This window comes from Schistocerca gregaria, chromosome 2 (genome assembly GCF_023897955.1).
Source record: "Schistocerca gregaria isolate iqSchGreg1 chromosome 2, iqSchGreg1.2, whole genome shotgun sequence".
In the NCBI taxonomy this organism is placed as follows: domain Eukaryota; kingdom Metazoa; phylum Arthropoda; class Insecta; order Orthoptera; family Acrididae; genus Schistocerca; species Schistocerca gregaria.
This window is the reverse complement of record NC_064921.1, coordinates 24352150-24363220: the sequence shown is the minus strand read 5'-3', so window position 1 is coordinate 24363220 and position 11071 is coordinate 24352150. Positions and strand designations below refer to the sequence as shown.

General features: G+C 43.9%; 1 protein-coding gene across 1 annotated transcript in view; it reads right to left on the bottom strand.

Annotated features, from left to right (window-relative positions):
- Positions 1–1387: 1387 nt before the first annotated feature.
- Positions 1388–11071, bottom strand: part of LOC126334560 (PDF receptor-like) — a 263538-nt gene continuing 253854 nt past the window's right edge. Inside the window, exons 14-15 of the mRNA XM_049996938.1 lie at positions 1503–1708; positions 1388–1413 (exon numbers count right to left, since the gene is read on the bottom strand). Coding sequence (XP_049852895.1) covers positions 1388–1413; positions 1503–1708 — 232 coding nt within the window. The remainder of the gene's footprint in view (positions 1414–1502; positions 1709–11071) is intronic.

Genomic DNA, 11071 nt, shown 5'->3' with positions numbered 1-11071 from the left:
TCCTTCTCTATTAAGTAGACGATACATTGAGCCACAAAAAGTCTGGAGTGGCGACATGTAGAATCTCCATCTACACTAGTTATTTATTTCTGGTGACGAAACAAACGCTATGTAGGGTCACAGGACACTTATTCCACCTTTTATTTGAGCTTCTGTATGTAGATAAATTGGTTTTGATCTGGGAATGCAACTCAGAACGCCCTTAACGCGGAATTTGATCCCTTCGTGACAATACAGCCCGACTGCAATTTGTTTGTTTGTTCGAAACCGCAGATTCCTCAACATCTTCACATATTGTGCGTGAAAGGGTTCGAATCCTGGCCTGGCACTAAAGCTTTCATTTTGTATTATGGAGCTCTAGCATGAGAACACCTATCTGCTGGTGGGTAATAATTTTGATTTTTAATGTATTTTCATTCGTTGTCAACACTGACGGTATCTGACGTTTTTGAGTCCCAGTGAGACACAGAACTGTTTGCGAAATCATTGTAAATTCAAGGATGTTATTCCGAGCTGCTGGTGGAGAAAATTTCCGTTCTGCATACCAGCATGCATTCTAAGAGAAATGGCATAATTCTAACGCGATTGGCAGCTGGCGTTCGAACAGATACGACATTATTTCAGTGCATTTCGATCTCGCATTCAAAGAGAAAGGGCATAATATTATTGCAATATTTACGAGTGTTATAGCACTTTAGCATATGATAACGGGCCAGCACTGTGTAGTACATCTTTATAGGTAACGTCATCATCTGCAAACTTGATGGTACTGATACTCTCTGCCAAATCACTAATAAACAACACAAACAGAAAGATTTTCAACACACTGTCATATGGCACATTTCAATGAACTGCTGTACCTGATGATCATTCTCCATCTGAGATGACACGCTGCGTCCCTTCTGCCAAAAAATTCTCTCCCCACTCACTAATTATCCTTGATACTCCATGTGGCCGTACTTTTGATAATAGTCGTAGGTATGCTACTGACGCAAATGCTTTTCAGAAGTCGAGAAATGTTGAAACTACCTGACTGCTCTGACCCATGGCTTACAAACGTGTCATGTGAGACAAGCGTGAGTTACATTTTCCAGGATCGAAGTTTTCGGGATCTATGCTCGTTAACACGGAGGACATCACTGTGGTCACCTCACTTCTTTCGGATTCAGAATTCGTTTTAAAATCTACAGCTATTCGATGTCGATGACATTGATCGATAATTCTGTCGATTCCTTCCGCTACACTTCGTGCTCACCGGTATGACCTGTGCTTCCTTCCAACTACTGAGCACAAATATTAGTTCGAGGCATCTACGGTATATTACGATTAGAGGACGGGATTACTCAGCCACAAGGTCAGTATACAAATTCTGACATACAGATAGACTCTAATAACCACTGCATACTTCACAGCCTGTTTACTTGTTGGGACAGACCATACAGTAGCACGGACAAGAAGGAGAGGATTCGTTCTACAGCCCCCCTCCGCCATGCGGCACTCACAGGCCGGGGGCAGGCGGGGCACCACGGAGCCGTGCGAGAGGCGCTGGTCGCGCGCCTCCAGCTCGCTGCCCGCCGCCTCCACGGCGTCGACGTCGGAGTCGTCGCCGCCGGCAGGGCTGGCGCTCACCCTCATGCCGCCCACCGAGCTCTGCTCCTCCTCGCACTCCTCCACATCGCCCGCGTCCTGCTCGCCCGTCTTCCTCCTCCTGCAAGATGACGTGTCACTCGTGTTAGGCAAACGTCCACTAATCTGCGAAAGGTGTTGCTGTACTTCACTGTTTCTTTACTTCACTGTTTCATAGATTAACTACACAGTTCATTTATTCCTGCATTTCTGTCGTCTGGAAATATTAGGTTCAAATCAAATGGATCTGAGCACAATGGGACTTAACATCTGAGGTCATCAGTCCCCTAGAACTTAGAACTACTTAAAACTAAATAACCTAAGGATATCGCACACATCCATGCCTGAGGCAGAATTCGAACCTGCGACCGTAGCGGTCGCGCGGTTCCAGACTGAAGGGCCTATAACCTCTCGGCCACACAGGTCGGCGATATTTTAGGGCTTTAGCCTCTCTCTTACAAATAGCCAATTATCTTCGGTGAGTACATATTGCCATTTGGATAGTAGATTAGAAATACTCAGGGTGGGTAAGTTAAATATTCCGAAGGGAATAGCGAGATTAGCTGCTAATCCACACTGAATTAAATCAATGGTGCATGCTAAAAATTTCTGCCAAACTAGTACTCGAACTTAAATTTTTCCGTTTCTTGCGAATGGTCACCTCGATCTCTTCGGCTATCTCCGTTTTTTTCAATGCACCGACTTTAGTTATAATTGCCACATCCACTTTTTTGCGCCTATTTACTTATCTAACCAAGTTTAATCTCTCGAAAAACAAAAACACCTATCCTTACTAGGCACCGACACTTTTACCCTACCGTAAAAAAATGAACTATGCCTCTTCATGCGCAGCTCCTAATTTCTCGCGTGGCGATGGGATACAAGGTGTTAAATTTCTTCACTATTTTCTATTTTCATTCATTTATTTTTATTACGTCATTATAATTAGTAAATGTGAACAAATAAAAAGCGTGTGAAACATAATCTTACAAAAAATGTTATTCAAAAGTTTACCTAAGATAACTTTGTATAGTACCTATGCTGCTACACCTAAAAGAAGCCTTCTTCAACCACAGGTACAAATGAGTTTCCTTGTTCGCTGCCATTGGCTTTTACTACCTCCAATAACGCCGTCTAAAATATTTATCACAGACTCATGCCACTTTGTTAATGCCTTAATGAGTAAAACTTTCCATGAATCAGCCTATATCTTTCTCCCTCACTGCGTGAAATTCAGATCATTCTGTCTCCAATGCGATGCAGCGCGGAACGTCGAACTGAGTCTTGTACTCCCCAGCTTAAGTGTGTGTGTGTGGGTGGGTGGGTGGTTGGGTGGGTGGATGGGGAGGGGGGGGGGGGCTAACGATAACAGTACAGCCGGCCGCGGTGGTCTCGCGGTTCTAGGCGCGCAGTCCGGAACCGTGCGACTGCTACGGTCGCAGGTTCGAATCCTGCCTCGGGCATGGATGTGTGTGATGTCCTTAGGTTAGTTAGGTTTAAGTAGTTCTAAGTTCTAGGGCAGTAATGACAACAGCAGTTGAGTCCCATAGTGCTCAGAGCCATTTTTGATAACACTACACTAATAATTTACAAACAGTGCACAGTACTCTGGGCTCATTCAAATGCGTTGTCAGCGTTTTGCAGGTACCACCAGTATTCAATCTTCATTTCTTTCTTTTTTTGCGAAGGCGTAATCAGTGATCATTCTCTTGAACCACGTCAACGAATGGTATTTTGCTAGGGGAAGGTAACATTCATTCGGACACAGGTTCAGGTTGAGTCACATCACATGTTACACGGAGGTAATGCACATGAAGAGATGTTCATCGATATCCAAGAGGCGACAACCAAGCAAAAGGGGGATTCTGTTACTCTTACTGTGTATGACGTGAATAGCTCATCCTTAAGGTGTTTAGAACTCAGCTCTTCTCTAGTAAGAAAGTTACGCATTCATCAATTTCCATTTGTCCATTTCAGTGAATTTTATGCAGTATATTGATTCCTATATTTTACTACTATAACCGATAGATATACATTTAAATAACTGGTAGAGACGTATTTCATTCCTGAAAATCATTTATTTAGGTTACCCTCGTTACTGGGAACCTTTTTTAACCCAATATAGAGATATTAACATTTTTTGACACATATGCTTGATCCCTTCGTCCTCTCACTAGATTGTACGTAAGTTTAAGTCATGTAGGGGCAAGGAGGTAAAAACGTTTTGTTAAAATGTAAAGAATGAATATGCGGTATTGCATATGAAAGCAGAAAGTTATGTGGACTGATAAGGTAATGAATGAGAAGCCTCTTCGTAGAATTGCTTTGGAGAGGAATATGTGGGGAACAGAGACAAGAAGGAAGACGAGGATAGGGTATATGTTGATGTATCAGGTGATAACATCCAAGATAATGTAGGGAGCTGCAGACGATGAAGCTCCAAGGAAAGACAGAGACTGGAATATATCGAACGATTAATAGAGAGTGTAGAGTGGAAACGTTACTCCGAAATGGTGGGTTTGGCGCAGTTCACGAATTAGAAGCGGACTACATCAGACCAGTCAGAAGACTGATGACTTAATAAACGTATAAGTAAATATATAAATATAAATAAAAATCTAAGCTCTCTCTTCTCCCATTTAGTGTACATACCGGTAGACAACAATTACATACATTAACATTATGCCTTAGTTTTCCGAACAGGGTGAGGTAAAATTTGAGACAGTGGACTACTGCTCATCCAAATTCGCAACCAAACTTCTGCATCTTAATTTGTCTTGGATTTCCTCAGCCACAGAACGGAAAGACACGAAGTAATCCTTTTAAAAGTAATTGATTCTTAGATCCCAATGCCTAGGGTTCAACATTCGGTCACACCTACAACTAAGCTTCTGGTAATATTTATTAATGGAAAATTCCGAATTGCGCCGTGTGATGGAGTCTACATTCAACCGTAAATCCTGCTACAACCGGGTTGCCACACCGAATTTTGGAGGAAGGTAGCAGTACACCAACTGCAGTAAGATCATACCTCAGGAAACACTGTGGTGTCCGAACCAGTCTTCGACTTGATGACAAAAATAAAAGAGCGGAGTAGGATCCATCGCTCTGTGAGTATCCACCATAGATCATTCGTTCAGTATTCATGCCGATCCGGTCATAGACCTCCGTGAGATGGCAACAGGCATCCACGATATTCTCTCCCTGTTTACGGAATGACATACGTAAAATCCCTAGTACCTAGCACGATTAAACGCTTCTGCCATCGTTCCTCAATACACGGTCCGCCGGTGGCACAAATCTATTTATTTTCTGCCGAGAAAATGTGTAAAAATAAGAAACTCTATATTATTTCACATGCCTGTCATACTGTTCCGTTGATGATGCAACGTTGTACCGTTTTGTGTCTCCTGCCGCGCGGCGTTTCGTGACCCTGTGACCAGTTGCTACTTGTTAAAACATACACGAGATAACTTAGGTCATACAAATCGGATATTCTACCATACCCAGTAGACAGTACTTTGTTTCGCGTACCAAACTTTTATTCATCCTTGCAATTAATTCTGAACGCCGGTCAGTAGAAATTAACAATCACAAGATACAATCAGCACCATCAGTTTACCAAACTGACATAGAGTCTTCTTCGTTTGACCTGACTTGCACGTATATTACAGACCAAACTGTCTAGAACTGAACACTTGAGTAAACAATTTCGCTACTTGTGGAGACCAAATTCGACCACTTTGCGTCATGCATCCGATTAGGGTTGTCAGGTGTGCGGATTTAGCTGGACACGTCCAGCGTTTTAATATCGTCTCCGACAAAGTGTATACAAGCCCTCCCTGTCCAACATTTTTTAGACTTTTTTAGCAGCGAAGTACAGAACGGACGAGTAAAGCCTATACCAAGTTAATGACGTAAAGACGAGAAATAACCAAGAGGAGGAAAAAGGAGAACTACCAGAAGCATATTTAAATACACCTACCATTTCAAATAGTTCAAATGGCTCTGAGCATTATGTGACTTAACTGCTGAGGTCATCAGTCGCCTAGAACTTAGAACTCATGAAACCTAACTAAACTAAGGACATCAGACACATCCATGCCCGAGGCAGGATTCGAACCTGCGACTGAAGTGGTCGCTAGGTTCCAGACTGTAGCGCCTAAAACCACACCGCCACTCCGGCCGGCACCCACCAGTTCTCTTCGTATATGTATGTCAACGTTTTCCTTCGTGCGCCGGAATTGATTCTATGCGCAGAGTGAGAGAGGCAAAGTAGAAAGAGCCAATCATTTGATGCGAAACCGTATCGCCGCGCTCCGCCGCAAGGGTGGTAGAAAATTTTTTGATCAGTGGCAAATTTTCACGAAAGTAACAAAAAAACTCGACTATGCCTTTAATTACATATTGGAACATGAAAGCAGGAAGCTTATTTCAGATCACAGCATAATGAAGAATTTTCGAAATTACTGAAATTAGCAGAAAATTACTTTTCAGTTTCAGACTATAATGCCAAAATCGAAAGAGTGTTCTCTTCCATCAACTCAAAGTGGACAAAAGAATGTAATGAGTTGCAAACCGACGCAATCACAAAACTGATGTTAAATTTTCTTGTCAAGAGCCCCACAACATGATTTCCAAGAATAATACCATTCCTGATGCAGTGGGTTCAAATGAGAAATGGTAATTCTTAACTACAGATTACTGTTATTTCGTTATAAGTCTATTGAAATAATAGAAATTACTGAATCTCTTTTTATTTTCCGTCTCAGAAGAATAAATGGAAATTAATTTTGTTTATGGAGAACGTTTATTTTGATGTTAAAATCTCTTAGAAGTAAAAGTCATTAATTAAGAATTGTGAGCACTTCAGTTGCTATCGTATTTGAAAAATTAGAAGGCTGTTACTATTTTTTTAATTTATGCAAGTTCAAGGTTGATATCACCAAATCTGACTGTAATTGATTATTAATAAGGATTGAAAGCTCTCAGTTTTTTATTGAAAAAGGCCAAGCGATAAAATGACTGGCTAAACATAACGCCGAGTTAAGGTTTAACGTACCGTCGACGACGGGGTCATTTGGGACGGAGCTGAATCCCAGGTCCCGAAAGGATGGAAAGGGAAATCGGCCCCTTCCTGTTTAATAGGAACAGTTTAGACAGAAGCCTTAAATGATGTAAGGGAATCTGGGAGAACCTAAACTTGGACGAACAGAAAAGGATATGAGCCGCCATGCATATGTCTTTATGCTGCGACACCGAGCTCTGTCACGTTCCTTGGCTGTATTCGTGTGATTTCAAGTCTGGTAGTAAGAGAATCTAAAGGTGCATTTCTTAAGAAGAACACTGTGTGTAATAATCTTTTGCTGAGAGCTGTTGAAAAGTGGTAAAATAAAAGGAAGAATATTGAAACTTCCTGGCAGATTAAAACTGCGTGACGGACCAAGACACGACGTTTGGACGTCTGCCTTTCACGGGCAAGTGCTCTACCATCTGAGCGACCCAAGGAAGACTCACGAACCCGTCCTCATAGCTTTACTTCCGCCGGTACCCCGTCACGAACCTTCCAAACTTCACAGAAGCTCTACTGCGAAACTTGCAGAACTATCACTCCTGGAAGAAAGGATATTACGGGGACATGGCTTATCTAGAGCCTAGGGGTTGTTTGCAGAATGGCTCCCGAGTTCGTGTCTCGGTCCGGCACACAGTTTTAATATGCCAGGAAGTTTCATATCAGAGCACACTCCATTGCAGAGTGAAAATTTCATTTAGGAAGAATATTGTGTAATCAGGTCGGGGTGCGGACACCGATTATTAGCCAGAACAGTCGTCTGCGGTTCGACGTGTTGAGTATCACCAGCAGCACGGCGCTTGTGGAATCAGAAGAGCTCAAATGGCAAATACATTCTTTATTCAGTAAGATGTCCAGACTGTGTTAGATGACGGAGACTCTGGATCGCGTGCGTTGACCTGGCAGCAGTGACTGCCTCAAGACAGAACACGGCGGCGCTTTTGACTGAGGCGGTGCGTGGACGCACGCCTCGGTGACGTTGCTGCGCCAGCGTGTGTGCTTGCGGACGCGAGACTGACGTCCGGCGTTCCTGTGGCTGCTGGCACGTGTGAGCTGCACAGCTGGCTGCTCTGGCAGCGGCTCAGGTGTGTGGTGCGCTGACGCATAGGCCATCAACTCTAGACCTTTCATCGAACGAGGTGGCGTGGTGGTTACACACTGGACTCGCATTCGGGAGGACGACGGTTCAATCTCGCGTCCGGCCATCCTCATTTAGGTTTTCCGTGATTTCCCTAAATCGCTCCAGGAAAATGCCGGGATGGTTCCTTTCAAAGGCCGACTTCCTTCCCCGTCCTTCCCTAATGCGATGAGACTGATGACCTTGCTGTCTCCTTCCCCAAGCAACCCAACCCAACCCTAGACCCATCGGAGAAACCCATACACGGGACAGTAGCTGAGCGGGTCAGAGGCTTCTTCATCCGGTCATTCGTCGAACAGTATGCTGTGTCAGTTGAAGACAACAACAGAAAAGCTGAAGTATTAAATTACACAATTAGAAAATCCTCCACGCAGGAGGACCGCACAAGTGAAACGCCGTTTGCATGTCGTGCAGTCTCCCGTATGGAGGACGTAGGAGCTGGCATCTGTTGCGCAGAGAAGGAACTGAAAATGTTGAAAACAAGTAAGTCGCCAGGCCTGTATGGAATATGTGTTCGGTTTTACAGAGAGTACTCCACGGCAACGCCCGGTATTTAGCTTGCATTTATTGCAGATCTATCACTCAGCTAAAACCCCAAGCAATTGCAAGAAAAAAATCCGTAACATTGGTTTCCTGCACTATTCTTGGATATTTCTTTGACACGGAGTAGCTTCTCTCCACAAGTGAACACGAATTTAGAAAGTATCGCCGCGTGTGGTAGCTGCGCGGTCTTGGGTGCCTTGTCACGGCCGTGCGGCTCCCCCCTGGCGGAGGTTCGAGTCCAGCCTCCGGCAGGGTGAGTGTGTTGTCCATAGCGTAAGTTAGTGTATGTTAGATTAAGTAGTGTGTAGGCTTAGGGTCCGACGACCTCAGCAGTTTGGCCCTATAACACCTTACCATAAATTTCCAATTTTACAAAGTATCGGTCATGCGAAACTCAGCTTGCCCTTTTCACATGTGATATCCATGCACGAAGGACAACAGGCAGATTCCATATTCATAGATTTCCGGAAAGCATTTGATACGGTGCCTCACTGCAGACTATTAGTGAAGGTGCGAGCATTAGATTAGATTCCCAGCTAAGTGAAAAGCTCGGCAGCGTGCGTTAGTTAGAGACAATGTTATTTTGAGTTGTGCCACAGGCGGAAATGACGGGCAACAATCTGCGGCTGTTTGCTGACGACGCTGTGGTGTAAGGGAAACTGTCGTAGTTAAGTGACTGTAGGAGGATACAAAATGACTCAGATAAAATGTATAGTAGTAGTAAAGGGGTTTTGGGCGCACAACAGCAAGGTCTTCAGCGCCCGTTCAGTAACTTAGTGAGACGGGTGTCAAGAAAAATCCCAGAACAGGAATATGAAACGGAACAGAAAACACGGTGAACAATCATTGAAAACTATGTGCTCACCCACACCGAAGCGTGGGATGAAGCAGGGTGTCAACAGTAAAACATGGACAACACAGGAAGAAAATGATAGAGGAAGCTAAAACAATGTAGCAGATGGAAGTGGCTTGCTGACCGCAAGGAAAAAATGGGAGGAGTCAGCCACTCTGCAATACACTAAAACCTCCAGCCTAAAATTTTAGGCCAGAGTGCAGACACATCACAAAACTTAAAAACCCTAGACACACACGTCTCATCCTTAGCTAAAACAGAAGGCAGATACCCAGCAACTTGTGCTTCTATCCGTGCATCACGGTATAAAATGCAGTCTGTTAAAATGTTGGTATAATGAATGGAAGTTGGCTCTAAATGTAGAAAAATATATGTTAATCAAAATGAGTAAGGAAAAAGTAAGGAAAACAATCCCGTAATGTTGGAATACAGAATCAGTAACGTGTTCCTCAACATAGGTTAAATATCTAGGCGTAATATTCCAAAGTGATATGAAATGGAACCATCACTTAGCGACAGTAGTTTCTAAGGAGCGTTCAAGGACAGAGTAGCTCATCTATGAAAAGAGACAGCTAGAACTGTTCTTGCGAACTTGCAAAGTGTTTGCAATCCTCAGCAGGTCGGATTACCTGAACCACATTCGAGGAAGACGAGCACAAAGAATACGAGTATTTTAGGGCTGCACATAATACGCCAAACACCAACAATAATAGCAAAAAAAGTGAACACGCGGTGAAACAATGACAGAACACCATTGTTTGGAATAAGGAGAGAATGTCATTGTGAGGCAGGACTTTAATACAGAAAATATTCAATTTATCACAACTCTAACAAACGTAATTTATGGATTTATCTTTTTTGTAATCACGTCTTGGGACACTCTGATTCTTGCTTTGGACCATATGGAGCCCTAAGGTCACGGGTTTGACTCCCCTATATTAAAGGAAGACATCGAGGCTATTCATAGGCCGGCTGCTAGACCTGTAAACGGCAGGTTCGAAGAACACCTAAGATGCTTCGGGAACTGAAATGGGAATTCCTGGAGCGAATGCGACGTTCTTTTCGAGGTACACTATTGAGAAAATTTAGAGAACTGGCATTCGAAGCTGACTGACGAACGATTCTACTACCAACGACGTACATTTCGCACAAGGACCACAAACATGAGGTAGGAGAAATTAGGATTCGTATTGAGGCATTCAGGGAATCGTTTTCGCCTCGCTATGTTTGTGAGCTGAACAGGAATAGCATTGGCCAATAGTGGTACAAGGCACCCTCCGCCATGCACCTTTCGGAGTGTGTCTGTACATTTAGGTGTAGATCAAGTTACCCCATACGTACCCGCCTCCTTCTGGCTGCGGATTTAGCCTCGGAGTCATCTAGCCAAGCAGTGGCTCGTGCACCGGCAGCTGGCGGTTTCTGCGGGTGCACCTAGCTGAAGCTGAGTGGTGCACACTGTACTGTAGGCTGGTGACGTTTCTTTCACAGTCAGTGTTGGTAGCTGTCAAAGATGCGATACCGCTTTGGTCTGAGCGCCGAGTATTTGTAGTGGATATGGCCAGCTATGTTGGTGACCGGTACCCGCCTTCAGTAACTTAGTCTACAGAGGCAGCGGTGGGCTGTGCCATCGCACAAGGTAGTTCACTTCACTACTGCGGCAGACTGCGGTGCCCTATCGTGAGCCTCAACTGCGAAACTTCGCAGGTAGACAAAGCTCGCCTCGCCTCGTGTAGTAAAGTCTGTACCAAAGAGAGTTGCAGCAACTCTGGACTTATAATACGACAAAAATGACAGCGTAGTATTTTCTTAAAAGTGAGAACAGTTTAATTGAAAGTAGCTA